The 21,908-nt window shown below is 44.0% G+C and overlaps 1 protein-coding gene across 2 annotated transcripts in view; it reads right to left on the bottom strand.

Moving 5' to 3' along the window:
• The window catches only part of NLN (neurolysin), a 290,543-nt gene that overhangs the window by 8,645 nt on the left and 259,990 nt on the right, over window positions 1-21,908 (bottom strand). For both annotated transcript variants that reach the window (XM_078675166.1, XM_078675165.1), the window contains exon 12: window positions 1,726-1,862. In XM_078675166.1, coding sequence (XP_078531292.1) covers window positions 1,726-1,862 — 137 coding nt within the window. The remainder of the gene's footprint in view (window positions 1-1,725; window positions 1,863-21,908) is intronic.

The raw sequence follows: 21,908 nt of genomic DNA, 5'->3' as shown, positions 1-21,908 counted from the left end.
CTTAAGAAGGGAGATTTGAAACTCTTATTCTACTCGATCTGTCTGGGGCCTTTGATAGTCTACCACACCAGACTCCTGTAGAGTTGTGGGCAGTTGGGGTGAGGGAACATATATGTGATCGGGACAATTCTTTTCTTGCCAAGCGATCCTAAGCAATCACCCTTCCAATTAGATCACTTTTGGGGTACCTCATGGCCCGGCGCTTAGCCCCTCTCTTTTAAATCTAGAAGTAGTCTCTGTGGCCACTCTTACATGATCTGTTGGGTCCGATTTCCCTTCCTATACTGACAATATCCAGTGAATTTTTAGACTGAAGAGCAATGTTTCCTTGTTTCAAACCAGATTTAAAGGCAGTGGTGCACATGCATCAAAATAGGCAATTGCGATTCTTTAATTGCTATTTTTGAGGAATCGCAATTTCCTATGCATGTAGGAATCTCAAAAGAAATTGCGATTCCTACACATTCCTTAATTGCGACTCGCAGATTGCAAGTTGCAATTAAGGAATGGCTTACCATTCCTTCCTATGGGCTTAGAGGCCCGTAGGAAGGAATGGGAATTGCATGCGCAATTTGAGAGTACCCAATAGGTACCCCATGTTGCGCACACACATGCCCCAAAGGCAGGTGCGTGTGTAACATGAGACTTTGTAAAAGTTTCAAAGAAATCACAAATTACCATCCACTTGAGATTGACGGTAATTTGCAATTCCTATTTGCAAAATCGCAAGTTTTTTTGGGGTAATGCATTGCATTTAAGTAATCGCAAATTTTGCGATTCCTTAAATTGCAATTTGCGCATTTGGGATGATGCATTCCAAAAGCAAAAATACAGGTTGGAAAGGGTCAGATTCTGTGAATCTGCCTATTTGCAACCGTTTTTTTCAATGATGCATGTGGCACAGTATGCTTTAAATCGCCAGATGGATAGACTCCAATTCCATAAATCTCAATTCCTCAACCCCCCCACCCCCAAAAACACCTTTTCAGTGCTCTTTCAGGTTGGGCTCACATCTAGCCCCCTCAGCCCACCAGTACAATGTGCTTGGAATATAGGGATGATATTTGACTCAAAATTATCCTTTGCCAGCCAAGTGCAGAAAGTGATGTCCACTTGCTTTGGACTACTCCGTGTTCTTTAGAAGATTTTATCACTATCACCATTTGACAATAGAAAGACAGTGGTTCAGTCATGCGCTGCTGTAACTCCTTTTACATAGCACTATCTTACACTTGCTGCAGCACCTACTAGTTATCAGGAGCAGCTGCTTTGCTGATTCCTAGCTTGAATACATGGCTTCAGAATATCCTCGTATCTTTAAACTGTTCACTGACTAACAAATAAGCAACATTGCCCTTTAACAGTTCTCTGTCATCAAGCAATTCATGCCTCTGCTCCGCATTATGTACAGCTCTGCTTCCAACCATACTAGCCCAGATGCCTGCATTCTTCTTCTGCACGCATAGAGCAAGTTCCAAAACTTCACGAAGTTTGGAATGATGGCAAAGCTTTTGGCTACCTTTCTATCAAGGCCTAGAATGTCCTTCCCCTGAATATTTGTATGGCCAATCCTCTATTCATCTTTCTGAAGCTCCTGAAAAAACACCCTTTCAATTTACTATCTGAGCCGCTCACATCTCTCTTCATTCTTTAGAACAGCCAGTTCAAGGGTAATAGTAGTGCTATAGACCTTTCATAATTAATCAATCACTTTAAAAATCCCACCTCTGCATTCATTATTCCTTCTTTTTTAAAGCAGCTATAAAAGATGTCCATCGAGAACACTTCACTCCACAGGTAGCCATAGTACTGACCGTCGTACCCTCCAGCCAAATGCCCAAACGAAGCCATCATGTTTGTACCTTAAGAAGAAAATCAAAGAATCAATTAATTTATAATGAGTTCTTACAGCCACTGAGAAAAAAAAAATCTTCTGCAAGCAAATAATCACATTTTAAACAAGGCTCTTCTCCATGAAATTAAGCAGATTTGTAATTTGAAAGTTAGGCAAAGATACATTTTGGAACTCCTCAAGAAAAAACAAGACACTGGCCTAAATTATGAGTAGTGTAGAATAGCCCTACTACACACATTGGTAAATACAGAATGTGATAAACTGTCCTCCTAATTATGACTAGAAAACCTCATGCTAAATATTGATAGTAATATTTATCATATGCGATTAAAACACACATGTTAAATACTGCATGCGATAATTATTCCAAACCAAGTTTTCCACATGCAGAAAATAAAATGTAATTGCATAGGAGCTGCAAGTGAGTAAACCAGCACAACGTAGCACTAAAAACATCCCTAAATCATTAAACATTAATTTTTGCTTAAAAAAACATAAAACTCTCACAAGACCTAACATTCATTCATTATTGTTCAAAAAAATATACACGTCACATTGGTTAGACATAGATAATTCTACATCAATGGGTCATGTGCGACAGACCAATGGGCAAACTGCACAGGCTCAAGTAATTTAAGTTAACTGGCATCCTCCGCTCATTGCACATGAAAATTGAAGAATAAATAATATTATAACTATATAATATAAAAACCATGTCTCAGTAATATGCCTTGTGAAATGTTAATATATATTCCAATTGAAACATATTTGATATTTTCCGTCCAAAAGGGAGGCATCTTTGATTACATGGAAAAGGCCCAGGAACATGTCCCGTCAATGAGAGATAGGAAGTAAGAGCACTTACTTGTAACAAAAATATCACAATATGCAAATATCAAAGTAGAAACATGACAACCTATTAGGACAAGCATTGGAACTGCAACAAAACAAAAGCCATTGAAAGAAAAGAGGCCTTCCTGAAGGAGCCTGTAGTTGTGTTGTATGTGACAATCTCCTCCGTCCTATTTGACATGATCCCTGTGAGGAAGGAGAAGCTGCCATGGTAGATGTTGCAGATGAAGTGGTGAGGTAGTTTGCTGAAAATTGCTTAATCTGCAACTAGATCATTTCTTGTCTTTCCAGCAGTCGACGCAGGGTCTTCAGGGCTCCTGTTGACGCATGGCCCTCCACCATCTGCTGACTCCTTATTAGAAGTGATGCAGTCTTTTGGGTCAGTTTTTAAACATAAACAGTGGTCCTTAAATGATCAGATTTATAGCACAATAAATATAGACCGAAATCAGAGCTATATTACACATGTCCAGCCGGACAGTAATTTTAATAATATCAACAGTCGGACAACCGTAGTTGAGAGCATCAATCAAGTGGGACACAGTCCTGTATCCACTCTAGAACATGACAAATGCAAAACATACAGAAAGACATTTCAGGCAAGTCAATTATAGCTTTTCAAGTTACAAAATATAACAAGCTTTTTAAAGACAGTCAGTGCACTCGTTTTACACATTGGAGGAGTAATGTGCAAAGTTGTCTAGCAAGAGTCGACGACATTTCGATCCTTCAAACACGATAATAAGATCATCTTCAGGACATTAATGAGTACATGCCTGACATGATTAGGAAATTGCCTGTGAAAAGGAAAGGGGGTAGATAGAAAGGGAAAATAGAATTAGGAAGCCTAATGGTGAAATCCAAAAACCAAGCCAACAACCCTACCATAACGGGTACTACTAAACAGTTGTGTAGGCGAGAATACGGGTTTAGGACCAAGACATGATGTACCCAAAGTGGGTTTGTGAACGGGTTCTAATAGTGGCGCGAAAACCCAATGTAGCCGGTCATACATGCAAAAGTGGTACTAGGACGAGCTGGACCCACAACATGTGACTACTTTTCAATAGTCCACGGATGACTAATGCGCATGTGCTGGAAATTACCAAAGCCTCTCATTTGTCTATCAGTTTAGACAGTTTACAATAAACCAACATCAATACTGTAGAGAGGTACAAAACTGAGCAATTCAGAAAAGCGCTAAGTTATTAATTAAAAAAAACGGAACCTTGTGGTACAGAGGAACCAACCTCAGCTAGTGATGGAACAAACTTGTTGGGAGGTTTAATTCCAAAACAATTCAGAAAAAGGTTATTAATAAAAACTGAACCTTGTGGTGCAATGAAATCAATCTTAGCAGGTGATAGAAACAAATTGTGTCGTAATGACCATGTGTAAATCACAATACCAAAGCCTCTTTCTTGTTCAACAAACTAGGCTGTTTAAAGTAAACCAACATGGATGCATTCGGGTGGTCAATTTCCGACAATTTCAGAATTATGCCGCGGTATTATTAAAAATTAAAATCAGGCCGTGTGGTACAATGAAACTCACCTCCACAGGGGAGAGAACCAATTGGTATCGTCTGTTTGCAGTGGGCAAAATTCGAAAGGCACGGAGGAGCGGTTCTAGGAAAGAAAAACGGGGTTAAGGAATTGTGAAGTGGCACGATAGAAAATATGCAGGCCTGTTGGGAATGAGTGCTCACCTTTTTGATCATAAATCCGGCAAAATTGAATGAATCCGGGAACGCAGCTGCATGTTGTGACAGTGCACTGTGTGTAAAAAGGAAAATGAACCACTTAACTTATCGTATAATTAGTGGCGAGCTAGGCAGGTAAAACAAGTTACAAGCACCTCCGCTTAAATAAATACCAAACGAGAAGTGACCCATTTCTTACCGATTGAAAGCAGCATCCTCGCTAGGAACCGATGAGTGGCTGAATGTGAGTGCGACGTTGGTGAACTTAAGTTTATACGCTAGTGCGTGCGTGAGGATTAACACAACGCCATCTGAGGTGAGTGGAATTAGAAAGAGAAGAAATACTAGGTAAAGCGGCTGCAGACTAGCAGGGTTTTCATATTGTAAACATGGTATTCATTAAAACATTAGAAATGTACACATTTGCAGGGTGTGAGCTCGATATTTAGTAGACTTTGCATTCAGTGAAAAGGAGAAAAGAGAAGCAAATAAAAATAAATATAAAGACACTTACAAGATTGCATGGGGAGAATTAAGGAGAACATAGATTACATTAAGATATAGACCACAGATCAAGGCTGATTTGAATTAGTCCCTGGACACTGTGTTTAATGATGCCCGGCATAGCTCAGTATTGCCAACCGTGTCCTTAAAGCAATGAGCCCAATCCTCATTGCGATTGAACCCAGTTTTGATGCTGTTGGTGCGGATGACCATCCTCAGTTCTTCTTTGTTGAGGATCTTCGTAAGGTCGCCGCCATGAGGTGGTTGTTTTATCACTTTGACAACTGTCCATTTAATCTCATTCTCATTGTGACCAGCTTCGGAGAAATGTTCAAAAAGAGCAATTATTGTTACACCAATGTAGAAATTGCAAGGGTGTTCCCTCATTGTGTTGCCATAGGAGAAAAATGCCATCTATGTAACATCGCCACATAGTTATGCCACTGAAGAATTGGTTGGTGGGTGAGAGAATGGTGGACATTTCTAAGTGGTCCATGAAAAGTATCGCTAAGTCGGGGGCAAAAACAGCCTCCATTGATGTACCCTTCACTTGCTGGTAATACACATTATCAAACTGGAAAAAATTCCTAGTAAGATATAATTCCAAAAGCTGGATAATGAATAGTGAGGGAACAGAATGTGGGCGTGGCCATGTGTCAAGGATCCCTTGGATTACATTAAGTGCTTGTGCCAGTGGAATATTCGTTTAAAGGGATTCCACATACATAGTGCATAAAATATCATTACCGGGGTCAAAAGGGTAATGTTCTACCAAATTTATCATCGCCATGCTATCCCTGACAAAGCAGTGTGTCATAGGTACGAAGTTTTTGATGAAGTGGTCAATGTATTGGCCAAGTGGGTCCAAGATTTAACCAGATCCGGAGACTATTGGTCTCCGGTGGGGTTTAGTCTGACCTTTATGGACTTTGGGCAGCATGTAAATGACTGTCATTCTGGGCAATTTGACATTCAAAAAGAGGAATTCTTTCTGGCTAAGGAATCCATCAGATTTTGCATCTGTTGTGAGCTTTAGAATTATTGTTTGTAGTTCTCTGGTGGGATTCGTAGGTAGTCCCAACACACTCTCACGGATGCAGAACTATCTCTGTTATGCATGGCGATGATACATTTGGTAGAACATTACCCGTTTGACCCCTAACTATTTGGCGACGTTACATAGATGACATTTTTCTCCTATGGCAACACAATGAGGAAAAACTCATGCAATTTCTACATTAGCTTAACAATAATTGCTCGGGTCTCAACTTCACCATTACACAAAACCGATCAGAGATCCCATTCCTTGATCTGACTATCTACCACTGTAACGGCCAATTGTTGACCAGACTGTATAGGAAAACAACTGAGCTCAACAATTTACTGCGATATGAGAGCAACAACTCCCGGGCACTCAGGGACTTCCTACCATATTTGCAATTTGTGCGCGTCGGGCGCAATTGTTTCTCAAAGGAAGATTATTTCTGTGAAGCTACTAGCCTTTCAGGCAAGGTCAGGGCGCGGGGATATCCCAAAAGATTGCTGCACAATGCCCAGAAATGCGCTTGGTATTGCCCAAGGGAGGTCCTATTGTCCCCCAAAGGAAAAACGAACACAAATCGCATAGTCTGTGTCACAACTTTCTCACCTGTTTCAAATGCCATTCGCAAATCCATTCTGAAACATTGGCCTGTCGTCAATGCTGTCAATCTCACCATAGAGCGGCCGCTTTTTGCATTTCGCAAAAGCCGCAACCTTAAGGACCACTTGGTACGTGCAGCTTTACCTACTAGCAGACCTGCCACTACCATAGATGCACTTTGGGGTATGGAACCATTAATTGGTCATGCAAAATGTGGAAATTGCACTAATGTGATACAACTATGGAAGGCAAAGATTTCACATTTAATAATATGTCTATCAAACTGAACTCCTTTTCAAATTGCAACATGTGTAATGTTATTTATTTGATTGAATGCCCTTGCCCGAAGATATATATCGGATAGACAACACAGAAAGTAAAACTGCGGATTGGATAACACAGGCGTGTAGTCCTCTGATGCAAAACCGCTAATGCCCCTCTTTTTGAACATTTCTCTGAAGCTGGTCACAATGAGAATGAGATTAAATGGACAGTTGTCAAAGTGATAAAACAACCACCTCGTGGCGGCGACCTCGCGAAGATCCGCAACAAAGAAGAACTGAGGATGATCATCCGCACCGACAGCATCAAAACTGGGCTTAACCGCAATGAGGATTGGGCTAATTTGCTTAAAGGACACTGTTGGCAATACTGAGCTATGCCAGGCATCATGGAACATAGTGTCCAATGGACTAATTCAAATCAGGCTTGCTCTGTGGTCTATATTTTTAATGTAATCTATGTTCTCCTTAATTCTCCCCATGCAATCTTGAAAGTGTTTTTATATTTAATTTTATTTGCTTCTCTTTTCTCCCTCGCACTGAATTTCCAGTCTACTAAATATCGAGCTCACACCCTGCAAATGTGTACATTTCTAATGTTTTATTGAATTCCATGTTTACAATATGAAAACCCTGCCAGTCTGCAGCCGCTTTACCTAGTATTTCTTCTCCTTCTAATTCCACTCACCTAAGATAGCGTTGTGTTAATCATCACACGCGCACTAGCGTATAAACTTAAGTTCACCAACGTCGCACTCACATTCAGCCACTCATCAGTTCCTAGCGAGGACGCTGCGTTCAATCAGTAAGAAAGGGGTCACTTCTCGTTTGGTATTTTTTAAGCGGAGGCGCTTGTAACTTGTTTTACCTGCTTAGCTCGCCACTAATTATACGTTAAGTTAAGTGGTTCATTTTCCTTTTTCCACACAGTGCATTGTCACAACACGTAGCTGTGTTCCCCGATTCATTAAATTTTGACGGATTTATATTCAAAAAGGTGAGCGCTCACTCCCAATGCATGGTTTCTGTCGTGCACGCGGCCTTATTTGGATTTTTATTAATACCGCAGCTTAATTCTGCAATTGTCGGAAATTGACAACTCAAATGCATCCATGTTGGTTTACTTTATACAGCCTAGTCTGGTCAACAAGAAAGAGGCTTTGGCATTGTGATTTACACATGGTCATTACGAAACAAGTTGCTTCCATCACCTACTCAGATTGATTTCGTTGCACCACAAGGTTCCGTTTTTATTAATAACCTTTTTTCTGAATTGGTTGGAATTGAACCTCCCAACAAGTTTGTTCCATCACTAGCTGATGTTGGTTCCTCTGTACCACAAGGTTCCGGTTTTTTATTTAATAACTTAGCGCTTTTCTGAATTGGTCGGTTTTGTACCTCTCTACAGTATTGATGTTTGTTTATTGTAAACTGTCTAAACTGACAGACAAATGAGTGGCTTTGGTAATTTCCAGCACATGCGCATCAGTCATCCATGGACCATTGAAAAGTAGTCACTTTTTGTGGGTCCAGCTCGTCCTAGTACCACTTTTGCATGTATGACTGGCTACATTAGGTTTTCGCGCCACCATTAGAACCCGTTCACAAACCCACTTTGGGTACAGCATGTCTTGGTCCTAAACCCATATTCTCACCTACACAACTGTTTAGTAGTACATGTTACAGTAGGGTTGTTGGCTTGGTTTTCGGATTTCACCATTAGGCTTCCTAATTCTATTTTCCCTTTCTCTTTACCCCCTTTCCTTTCCACAGGCAATTTCTTAATCATGTGAGGCATGTACTCATTAATGTCCTGAAGATGATCCTATTATCGTGCTTATAGGATCGAAACGTCGTCGACTCTTGCTAGACAGCTCTGCACATTATTCCAATGTGTAAAACGAGTGCACTGACTGTCTTTAAAAAGCTTGTTATATTTTGTAACTTGAAAAGCTATAATTGACTTGCCTGAAATGTCTTTCTGTATGTTTTGTATTTGTCATGTTCTAGAGTGGATACAGGACTGTGTCCGACTGTTGATATTATTAAAATTACTGTCCGGCTGGACATGTGTAATATATCTCTGATTTCGGTCTATATTTATCGTGCTATAAATCTGATCATTTAAGGACCACTATTTATGTTTAAGAATTGATACCCAAGGTCCTCAATTACCTTGCGGGTTCCCTTGTTATTGTTGACAAAGTCTTTTGGGTCAGTGCACGGTGTTTAAGTGAATAAGGCATTTCTGTGTAAGTTCTGCCTGCTGCATCTAGCTGTTCCTTGAGGTCGTCCATTATCTCTGAAATGGCTAAATGTGACTCTACCCATTTCTCAAAAGACTGAAGAACGCGACCTGACCTTGCTACTGCTTTGTAAGCCGTTGGCTAAATTCTTCAGTGAGCTGGTTGTTGGTTCTACTAACTCATCAGAGGTGGCAGCTACATGCTCCTCAGAGGTCTGATTATTTTTGTTTAAATGGGTTTTATTAAAGTTTGTAAGCTTTCCAGAACATCTTATACAGCTGCAATACGGCGCAATTTACACATTAAAATGGTTTAAAGTACAATTCTTGCATGATGCATCTCAGCCGTTATTGTCAGATTCAAGTCCAGTGCGCTGACAGCTGGTGCAATGTCTTGGTGGTCAAATCTTAACTACTTTCAACATAACATTGATATGACATAACATTTACCCTTCCCCTTGGATCGAACGCATTATGCTGGTGCTTCCTCAAATGTCCGATGGGAAGAATTCAAGTCCTCATGTGTATCAGACACAGGCATTGCCTTCTCTTTTACAACCTTCACTGCCTCTAAATGAAGGGGTAACATGTCACGGTTGAATATATGCCTCAACCTCCTAACTTAGTCCAAGTGGCAATACAGACGTGCTTGCAATTGGACTTTTATTGGTACTTGAGATTCCAGAGGTGGAAATAGCAGTCAATGCAGAGGAGGCAGTGGTGGTGCTTGTGGTGATCACAGCCACGGATGTGCTTCGGGTGGTTGCAACTTTAGGGAATGCAGTAATGATAACAACAATGTTCTCTTCCTTTTCCTTTTCACTAAAGGGTACAGTCTTGGTTGAGTTGCCATGATGCTTCCTGGACATCAGAATATGAAAACACCTGCCTGATATGCAGGATGTTTTCTTGGGTGGTAGAGTGAGCACAACTCTTGACTGATGTGGTGGGTGATGTCTTGGGTAGTAGGGTAAGCAAGCTCGTTCCAGATATGCTGTGTGTGTTCTTGGTAGTAGAGTGAGCACAATCTTGCCTACTATACATGGAGATGTTGAGGGGCCACCTGTGGAAGTTGAGGCGGATTGTTCCTCTTCATCAGTCTCTTCATGAGGCCATTCTTCTGTAAGCCAACATGTGTGAGAGTTTATACTATTAGCTAGCACATTGAATCCACTGAGCATTGGCTACAGTCCACGAGGTATGCTGTCAGGGTAAGACCTACTTTGGTGCATTTGTCTATGATGTTAATGAATGAGAAGCTATGAATCCTTATACATGCATCCTCCATGAAATGGCCTACTTGAAAGTATCTGGTAAAAGATCATTGCCAGTTACAAAGTTGAGAGTGACCTAGGAATTTACATATTGATGGTGATCTTTGCCTCCATACATTGGAATGCACTAGTATGTATTTTTGTTCATGTTTAGTCAGCTGTGTTACATAGGGGCTTTCTGATATGCATCTTGGCCACGGCCATATTTGTGCCACAAGTGTTACGAGCCTATATGAACATATATTTTTTGGTTTGCAACAATCCTCCTTGTAGTACAGAATCCCCACTGTGGTGGAGGGCATTCTGGCCTAGTACTGTAAACTACATCAATTCACCATATGCCATTTATTATGGGAGGCTCTCTCCTATCATCAGAATCTACACCCCAACACAACCACAAGAGGCTGTTGTGTGCCTGTTGTCAGCAATATATTTTTACATCAAAGCATCCACAAGTTGGGCTTAATATTTCTCGACGCCTAGAAGGTGTTCGATCATGTATCTTGGGCTTTTATGTGGGGTATTATGCGCGGGATGGGGTTTGGGGCAGAATTTATTACTTCGATTCGAAGTATGTATAAGTAACCGAGAGATAGAATTTATGTCATGGGGAGGGAATCCCAGCAAGTCTGTATTAATAGGGGAACAAGGCAGAGATGTCCCTGCCCCCCATTACTCTTCGCATTGTATATTGCCCCATTTGTGTAGATGCTAGAACAAAGTAGCATGATAAAGTCAATGGAATGCGGGCCTTACCAGATACGTGTTCTAGCATACGCGGATGATATTATTGTTGCCTCTGCGAATCCTGGACAGGCTATAAGGGAGTTAGAAAAGCTGGCTGAAGAATTTAGGGCAGTGTCGGGATATAAATTAAGCCCGGCCAAAACTCAGATAGTATGCACCTATCAGGCCTGTCTGGGGGAAGAGTCGGTTAACGAACGAAGCTCGATATCTTGGCATCAAAATGAGAATGTCCCTACAAGAATTAATTGAGGTTAATTGGGGTAGTATCACCCTTGCAGTTAAGCAGCAGTTAAATCGTTTGGAGTGCTTGCATCTGACATTAGTTGGGAGATGAAATGTTTTCAAAATAATTGTCCTTCCCAAAGTACTTTATTACTTTAGAGCAGTGCCATTCGAGTTAACAAATAAACAGCTACAAGGGATTCAATCTATATGTGACAGATTTATCTGGGGACAGCACAAAGCCAGGAGAGCTTTTAAATACATATTACCACTAGACAGGGGAGGTTGGTCTGTTCCGAATTTTTGTTTTCATTATTAGGTTTGTTTATTGCAAAATAACGTATTTTGCAGACAGGGGAAGACGTGATAGAGGCAGAAGCTCCTTCAAAATATCTACTATTGCTAGGGGTAGAAGCTAGAAATGTGTTACTGAAATATTCGGAGCCAAGTTATTATAAAAAAAACTAGGTTTAAGGTTATGATTTCAGCCTATAAGGCTTGAAAAGGGGTAAGTGGTTGAATATTCCACAATTTAACTACTATACTCCACTCGATTCACCTGTTCCCGGAAATATTCTGGGACTTTTAAGATGCTGTGTTGGAAGATGCAGGGGATTAGATATCTCAGTGATTTATACAAGGGAGGGGTGCTATGTTCATTCGACAAATTAGTTTAAAGCTATCAACTTCAACATCATGACTTTTTTAAGCATCTGCAACTGCGTGATTATCTTGTTAGACATCACCTGTATGAGGGAATCATGACGCTTCCAATGGTATAGGCTATTTCCAATGGTAGAGGCTATTAGAAGGAAGGCCAAGACAGGGGTACTATATTTTATGTTAATTGAATCCCAAAAGGACGATCTGGCTGCTCATGACCTCAAACGGGCTGCACAGTTAGGGGTCGAAGGAGAGATGATGCAGGCTTCTATAGATATAGCAGGAAAAATATTGCTATCAGCAAATTCACAAACGCAGCACTCCAAGACCATCTTTGACTTATACCACACACCTGAACGTATGATGAAGTGGGAAGGAAATAATGATGGTAAATGTTTCAGGTGCCATTGCGATGGAGCAGATAGTGTGCACGTTTTCTTTGAATGCACAGCACTGTTGGAATTGAAGCAACAAATAGAACTGTTTTTGCAAGAAGTTACAGGTACCTCTATATCAATCATGAATGCAATGATGTTATTAGGGATATGGGTAAATATTTCAAGTGAGCAACCAGTCTACAAATTTAGATATTTAACATTTATTGCCATAACTGTAGTGCGTCTGTGTTGACTCCAAAGGGAGGCTCCCACATTTGAGATGTGGAGGGCAAAATGTTATCATGTTTTTAATATGGAATATAGCTTATATGCCTTCAAATCAGCCAAACGGCAAAAACTTAGGATTCAGATATGGGAGTCTATGATACAGTATATGAAATAATCACCTGATTTATGTAGTTTAATGTTAATATGATTATAATCTGTGTTGCTGCCGTTGCTCTTTCTGATTTAACTTGTGACATGGATTGAACCAATAAAAATAAATAAATAAATAAATAAATAAAGCATCCACAGATGCATTCACTTTCGAATAATTCCAATGTGAAAAGCGCTGCCCCTTCCAGAGTTTCAGACGCATCTGCTTTGGGCAATCCCCAAAAGTTGAACAGAATAATATAGCATTGACTTGCTGAGTAATGTCGCTCTAAAAACAAATACAGTTCTTATGTGACTTTAGAGCATTAGTTGCCCAAAAACCTATGCACAGTTTTTCGAGGCACCTAGCCAATGCCTCCATGTTGGGCAATCATAAATTCATAAGTGTACTGCACCATGGTGCTGTATCTACCACCTTTACTGCAGCAGGGATGAATGCAGTGGGAGAACTGATATGGATCCTTAAACCAGTTTGGTTGTGGATCTGGCACAAAAAAGGCTGCTTTCTTCTTTCAGAGAGTATCCAGTGATATATTTGTTCCTTGTCCTGCGGTCTGACTCTTCACCTGTTCTCTCCTGACAGGTATGGATCATTGTTGGATGTCACCTGGCGTTTGTAATACACCTAGGTCTCCATGGAACTGGCGATGGCGATATCCAATTAGTCTCCACATGCACGTTATATCTCAGAAGCACATTTATTGCCATTGATTAATTATTGCACCAATTAAAAAAATACACTTTTTAACGGAGACAATACCTGCTGCTTACAATTGGTTTCCTCACCCTTTAAAAGCCAATTTGGGGGGCGTGGCTAGAGGCCGATGGAAATGGTCACTTGCTAAGGAGGCTCCACAGCCCTCGCCAGAAAATCCGTTCATTTCTCCGTCCATCGATCGGGAGTTTTCCCCAAAACACCAGGAAACTCTCCCTAAACCAATCCAACTCGGAGGCGCCACTCGGGAAGAACAGCTGCCTGACTTTGAGTCGGTGAGAACGTTCGACTTGGAGCCTCCCGGATGATCCAAAATGGCTGCTGGGGACTAGCGATACAGTCAGCCCCGATCACGACCCACAACCGCGTTGTTCTGGACGCCGAAATAGGCACTGCATGTAACCGCTACAACCCCTTAGAACCTTCATTAATCAGCGCTGGTTAGAAAAAGACGGAAATAGCAGTGGAAAGGGAAAGCGGCTGAAGCCTACCGGAAACTGTTTTGAGGTCCCAGGCTCTGGGGCCTTCCTGTGGAACTGCTGAGACGCATCGGACTCTGGCGAGTCCTCCGAAGACCCGTGGTGAGAGGGTGCTGGTGGGGGGCATTGGCGGGAAGAAAAATGCACAACAGGATCCCCGCCGATCTAACAGAGCGTAGAAGCAGACGGGGTAGCTGAGAAAAATTGAGGCCATGGGCGTGTGGCTTACCCTCAAAGAGACCACCAGGCAGCCGCTCCCCCTGCACTGACCCCCGGAGAGGCCGTCAAAGCCACGTCCTCACCTGCACAAGCGACTGACTCTAGACCTGCTTCTTCCCGGGCGTCCCAGATCGCAAAGAGCGTAGCACCGAGCTCGGGTGAGGTATGAGCGGCCCAGCAACTGCGGAGCCTAAACGGCACACCCTATTAACAACACCATACTAGAGCACAATATATTCCACTTCACTGCAACAACTGTGGGAGACCGATGGACATATCGAGGGGCGCTGTTCGATGGGCTGATCCAGAGTATCCTGTGGCCTTCTGGGAATCCCCCGATAGTCAGCTGCTCCCACCGTTATAACACAAGTCCAGGGATTGTCCTGCCCTCTTGGGGACCTGGTACTGGCAAAACAAGGGCTCCCACCCAGACTTGCTATAAAATGGGTACTGGACAATAACTATTTTGGCTCGACAACACAAAGGCCTCCATTGTCTCCTGGCCCAAAGGAGCCACCTGGAACACCGACAGGCCAGCAGAGAGTAGCCCTCTACTCAGCGCAGGCGGCGGCAATTACAGGTGCGTTCCCCCAAACGGCCTTTGTCTCCGATACAACGCTCATGGCTACCAATAAAGGTCTTAAATCACAAGCCCAAAAACAACTGTCGAAGTTTGCCTGGACAAAGCAGGGAGAGGATACCGAGATGGCATCTGGCGGTGATGCCAAAACTCGCCCCGGCTAAAACTCTCACCCTGGAGGACGTTATGGAGGCCATAGCAGGGGTACGGACATCCTTGGAAACATGCGTAGACTCAGTGAACATTGACGTAGCCCTCCTACGAGTAGATATGAAGAAATTGGACTCTAGGGTAAAAGAAGTTGAGACTACTACGGCAGACCTCATATCCGACACCTCTACCCTTCAGGACCAAGTCACCCAGCTACAGATCCAGCAGCAAAGAATGGAAGAGCTCCGTGACAATTATGAAGGGAGGGCTGGAAGAAATAACATCCGTATTCTTGGAGTACCCGAATGAATGGAGGGGCCAGCGGTAGACCTCTTTGTGGAGGACCTGATCCTCAACAAACTCCAACCTAAACGTCTCTCAAGTTACTTTTCCATAGAACGAGCCCTTAGGGTTCCCAGGGGATGCCCTACACCTGGAGCTCCTCCGTGACCCATAATAGCGAGGGTTTTTAATTTTCGAAACAGAGATGTTATCTTACAGACTGCAAGGGGCGGCCCGCCATTGAAAATTGACAACGCAAATATCACATTCTTCCCAGACTACACTGTCAAAGTTCAGGCACAACGATGCAGCTTTACAGCAGTTAAAAAAGTTCTCTGTGACAAAAACATTAAATACTCAATGCCGTTCCCAGCCAAACTACGGGTGGAGTCCGAAAGCAAGACTTGGTTTTTCCTGTCCCCAGGGGAAGCCTGGGACTGGATGGAGTGGTGGCGCTGAGCGGGGAAACAATCGGATGTACGAAACAATGGCGGCCCTAGCAACAGCCAGAGGGTTTTTCCCGCAACAAGAGAGAGACATCCAGAGGAGGACCCAGATGAAGCACATTGATTCAGGCTATAGGTTCTAACTGCGTTGACTCATATCTACTAGTCAGATCTAAAACTACCGGAGCAGTGACTCGGAGCTATCATGCAATGACTCCCTGAGCAAGAGCAGACTACATATTCAAGATAGGACTGACGGAACGGAGTACACGCCTCACTGTCTTGAAACTATCATGAAACATACCAAAGGATTGGCCTGCACAATATCGCTTACATACACAATGAAAATACTATGTTGAATGGCGAGGGTTGGAGGTGGTTAGCCAGGCACCTCGCAAATGGGAGGGTGGGTGACAGGCACTCAGCCTTGTTGGGGAGTGGATCGTTCAAATTCCACTTGCAGGGGGGCTGGGAGGGGTGTTCTGGAAGAGGGTGGGGGGGGGGTAGGTTGGGGTTTTGAATATTATGTTTTCTTTGCACAGAGCTCACAAGTAAGTGGGAATTCACCAATCCATAAGGCTACTCAGCAGTGTTTGTCAATAGGCAGTAGGAATGGAACAGAGGGGTCCCCGTTAACACCGTGGTCACATACCACTCTTTACTATTTAATTCAATGTCAGGGCCACCATTACTGGCACAAGGCTTCACACCTGCTTCCTCTAACCACTAGACATGGCGGACTCTAAAGATATAAAACTATCAATATTGATGTGGAATGTCAATGGATGAGGCAGCAGAATAAAGAGGGGGGGTTGTCCTGCAGTACCTTAGACGTCACTCACCAGATCTGATACTATTGCAGGAAACTCACTTGGTGGGTAACTGTTGTAAGGCTCTCCACAGATGGGGATACAGACTTGGGGCCCATGCCGGGTTCACGTCTGGCTCTAGAGGTACGGGTATTCTCATCCGTAAAAACCTAGCCTTCATACCCACTCGCATTTGGGCCGACCCCCAGGGAAGATTTGCTGTCCTAGAGCGATCTGGGAGGGCAGGCAATTGAATATAATTTCGGCCTATCTCCCACCAGGACTGGGCAAGACAGCACTACAAGATCTAGGCAAGAAACTCATTGATCTCCCCCCAGGCGCCCTCTTCCTAGGTAGAGACTTTAACATGACTATGGACGATACGCTCGACAGACACCCTCAGAGACCATCATCCAAACACAGAACCTCCATTGCGGACTTTCCACAAGCACAGGGACTCAAAGATATATGTCGAACGCTGAATCCCGATAGAACTCATTTCACGCACTACTCCAATGCACACAACAGTATGTCCCGCATCGACTACTTTCTTACTTTCCAAAATCCCCAGGGGCTCCCAAGAGGTATATCCGACCACTCTTCCCTCAGGGTTGAACTCACTTTTCACAGACGCTTTGCCCGAGGCCCCATAATCATCAAGCCATGGCTACTTACCATCCCAGATTTCAAGGAAGACCTTGCTGAACACACCGATCATTACTTCACTTAAAACATTGGCTCAGTAGACTCAGCGAACACTATATGGGAAGCCTATAAGGCAGTAATCAAGGGTTGTGCCCTAGCTTTAAAAATTGGATACCTCCGAAACCATAGCGAACAACTAACTCAGTTAGAGAGTGACCTGCTTCTTCTTGAGACGGAGCACAGCACTTCTCCCACTGAAGCCACAGCCCACAAATTCCGTTATAAACAATTGGAATAGAAAGCACTAACACGAGAAAAAGCCCAAGCCAGACTACTTCAGACAGGTCACAGCGTCTACGAAATGGGGGAACGGGCCGGCAAAATGCTGTCATGGCTAAAAAGACGAGATCAGGAGGCGCGGTGGGTACCGGAAATTCTACTGGAAAATGGGAGGTGGGTAACAGACCCCCAGGATGTAGCGGAGACATTTGCAGATCACCTGGAGGCCGTATATACCTCTAGGACTACATCCTCCTCCGAAGACTCTCATCAGCTTTTGGAGGAATTGACTCGATCTACACTTTCAGGTACTGACAGGGATGCTCTAGATGCCGAGATAACTGCAGACGAAATCTGTAAGGCTATCTTTGCTATTAACTCTGGCAAAGCAATGGGGCCTAACGGGGTTGAATTCCTCAAAGGGATGGCTCTCAAAGTAGCTCCCCACCGTAAAAACATGTATGACGAAAGTCGGGAGAAAGGCATTCTTCCCTTAGACCAATGATTGGCCTCCATAACCGGGTAAACCAGCACCGAATTGTGGCTCCTATAGACCTATTTCCTTGATTAGATCGGAGGCCAAGGTGTTGGCCAAACTTCTTGCATCCCGGCTAATAACTATACTCCCACCTCTGGTCCATGAAGACCAATCAGGATTTCTACCAGGTCGGAATACCGCCCTTAATATTCGTCGTGTCCACAACGTCCTGGGTAGGCAGCCGTATCTGCGGGAAGATGCGGTTATACTATCCTTAGATGCCACCATGGCGTTCGACTCGATAGAATGGCCCTTTCTTTTCGAGGTTTTGGCGAGAGGGATATCTGGCGGCCCTTTACAGTAAAGCTTGAAAAAGCCGATACCTGGGGCCTATGTCAGACACTGTGGCCATATGGTATATGGCCAACAAACGTCTGGGTTGGGTGGACACATTCACAAAAGATACGCCGCTGTGGTCATTACAGAGACTGGGATCACTTTGCTTCCACACGGGATTTGATAAGTGGGACACTACCGGAATTACTAACTGAGGGGACTTGGTCAATAAAAGGAAAATTCTCACATTTAAAGAATTATAAACCAAACATGCTCTCGCACAAGGAAAAAATTTCAGATACTTACAAATCCAACACGCCCTTCTTACCAGCATCCCTGACCTCCCTTCCTTGCCAGACGCTTCCCCCTTAGAGGACCGCTTGCTTACCGAACCACTCTTGACTAAAGCCATCTCCTGCACTTACCGTGAACTCTGCAATGCCTTACCTGACACCTTTAAACTCTTCGAGAACGCTGGCAGGCAGAATTCGTTGTATTGGACGATGAGGACTGGCAGACCGCACTAATGTCCCCCAGGGAAACGGCCATAGACCACCATTTCTGCCTCATACAATTAAAAATACTCCATAGGTCCTAACTTTCAGGCGTCCTCCTGGCCAGAATAGATAGACGGGATGATGCGCTGTGCCTCAGGGGATGCGGTACCATTTATCATATCCTGTGGGATTGTCCCCATATAGGCCCTTTTTGGGACAGACAAACCAAGAAAATGAAAGACACATTGGGTAAACACATTCAACTATCACCGCGAATGGGGATTCTAAATATATGGGAGCCCATGACTTGACAGAAGTGGAGCAGCAAGGGGTGGCACTGGGATACTTATTGGTGAAACGAGCTGTGGCAATACTCTGGGGCTCCAACAGACTGCCACTGACAATTGATTGGGTGGCAGAAATGGATGTATGTATGATTGCAGAGAAAGAGGTTTCCAAAGAGGCAGCCCGAAGAAATGGGATAAAAAATGGGGAGGTTGGAATGCCTATAGAGGGGAATTTTGTACTTCTCCCACAGAAGACATGGCGATGAGAAGGACTAGACTTGGAGACCTCTTAAATCCTTAATATCTGTAGTAACAAACGTCGATACACTGTACAGTATGAACTTTGATCCACACTGTGATAATGTAAAGATGATTCTGTGCTTTGTCTTTAATAAAAAGTTTTAAATAAAAGAAACAAACAGTTCTGCGCTTTGAGAAGAAATCCTCAGAATTGAATAGTCTTTATTCAGCTGTATCGGTATTTATCAAGTGGGGCTTTTTTCATATATTTACCACTCAATTCTTAATCAAGGTCTCTGTATCTATGTAGTAAACTATGATCAGCTTTTATGTTTACCCCCCACTTTTTGCCTGGTGTTATGCTGTTTCTGGCCAGTCTTGCTGGGATCCTGCCAACCAGGACCCTAACCTCTGTGCTTTCTCCCCTAATTTGGACATATTGAGTACCTAGGTACACTCCAGATTGGCTACTGGTGTACCCTTCTAAGTCCCTAGTATATAGTACCCAGGTACCCAGGGCATAGGCACACCACAGGTCTCCCATGGGCTGAAGCAAGTATTATGCCCCCCGTGCGAGACCACTAAAATTGGGACCATAGGCCTGCCATTGCAGCCTGTGTAAACTGGTGCTAGCACCACTTACGAAAGATAGAAGTTCTCTTACATCTGAGGGAACTTCACTAGAAACTTATAAGTCACCCCTAAGGCAGGCCTTTCAATCCTGAAGGCAGGGTGCTCGGTTCTAAATGTGAGGGTCCCCCTGCATGATTGGGGCAACCCTACAACCTTAGGAGTCCATTCGCCCAAGTTGTAAGTGCATCAGCCATTACGACATATATGGCCATGCGTCAGTAAGAGATGACCATCTCTAAACGGGCTGTAATGAACCGTTATGTTTGGTATCAAACATGTTGGAATCATACCCCCACACCGTAGACGGTGTGGAGGTATGATACCATGCGCCTCTGGGATGCCCTCTGTTCTCCTGGTACCAGTCTTACAGAACTAGACAGCAAGCTAGGGCTGCTGCCGACCAGAGACATGCCCTCCTGCTGCTGAGCCAAACTCAAGTAGGAGAAGGCAGAACATTAGGTATCTGTCACAGGGAGGTGTGACTATCTCCCGGATAGAGTTTAGTGCATTGGGGCAGGGTGGGAGCGCTTGCCAGCGCCACCAAGTCAACTTGAAGGGCACCAACCTTACATGCACCAGTTCAACCCAGCTCAGGGAGCTGTTGGCCCCGCTCTGGTGTGAAACTGGACAACGGACATGGGAGTATCCTTCCCAATGTCCAGCCCCTCCTCTGGGAGGAACCACAGAATGAATCGCAACCCTTCCTAAGAGTACTTAAGGGCTTACCTGTGGATTGGACTTTAGATTCAATTCCGATTCAACTCCGCGTCATCTTCAACCATCTGAACATTCTGACCACATTGGACTTCGCTTTGGGAACTGAGACTGCAACCAGGAAGACTCCGTCTACTCCAGATGTGATCATCCTGTAAGTGTATTGCTCCGTCCGTGTCTGTGCTCCATACAGGTTCCTCACAGGGCCTGTGGACATCCAAGACACCAGAATGAATCTCCCTTAGAGTGAAGTAGTCACTCCCCGCAACGTAACTGACCGGTCTGCTGCTCTTGGGCTTCTACGGACTCCGACATGTTCAGTAACACAGGTGGTGGTTCTACAACTCCCTCGAGGCCTGCACTGTCTTCAGACCGAGTCTGTGGCCAGTATCCCTCGCTTCGGCTGGCTGTTGCTAAGGCTGGGCGACTCTGGTCTCCAGAGATATTTGGGTTCTTTCAAGGGATTCCAGTGGGCTCCCCTGCTTGCTCGGGCCTACTCGGACTAACCTCGTCGTGGTGAGTCCCTTGGACCTTGCTGTCCCCGACACTGCACCTTCTTTAACTTCATCGCCTGTTGCCGTTGCCAAGGTGTGTTGGTGCCTCTGCCGAACACTGACCCCCTGACTCTCGACACCTGACGCGGGACAGCTCGTGAAGGGCTCCTGGTCTTCCACTGCGTCGCCTGGTCCGCACAGCATCATCTTCAAGGGCACCGTCAACCATCCTGCATCTATTGACATTGGTGCACATCCATCTCCCGTGCATTCTGGTACTCCTCCTGAATCCACCTTTGGGTTCCACCGGACTCCTCTGTCTACTCCTCCAGTGGCATCTTTCCTGAAGTCCTCCATTGTGGTCTACGGCGGTTTCCGATGTCACTTGACACCTACGCTCCCGGCTCCCCTGGTGTAGGTATCGTGATTCCTGGGGTATCCACGGGTGGGTTGACTCTCCAACCTTCCACGGAGGTTCTTCAGGGTCCACGGGGAAGGGTCTTTCTTCTTTAAAATTGCAACCGCAACTTACCCATTGACTTGAATTGAGTGTGCGGTCGTGTTTCCACTCTGCACACAAACTCCATTGGGTTCCTAGATACTCAACTTGGGTGGTTCCTTGGGTCCTCGGTTCTTCTACGTCTTCAGGGTCCACTTTTGTCTTGAGTTGTGGTTCGCATTCCACTATTTTAGTATATGGTTTGGTCTTCACCTGGCGATCACCGAGTATTGGTGCTACTTACCTATTTTATTTGCAAAGAATTATGTGCATTGTGTTCCATCTCCGGGTAGGAGATATTGTTAAGTGTTAGTGTGTTTCTTATAATAAATATATATTTTCATAAATACAGTGTGTGGTTCT

This window comes from Lissotriton helveticus, chromosome 2_1 (assembly GCF_964261635.1).
Source record: "Lissotriton helveticus chromosome 2_1, aLisHel1.1, whole genome shotgun sequence".
Classification (NCBI taxonomy): Eukaryota; Metazoa; Chordata; class Amphibia; order Caudata; family Salamandridae; genus Lissotriton; species Lissotriton helveticus.
The sequence above is the reverse complement of the archived record's forward strand: the minus strand, read 5'-3'. Positions and strand labels throughout refer to the sequence as shown.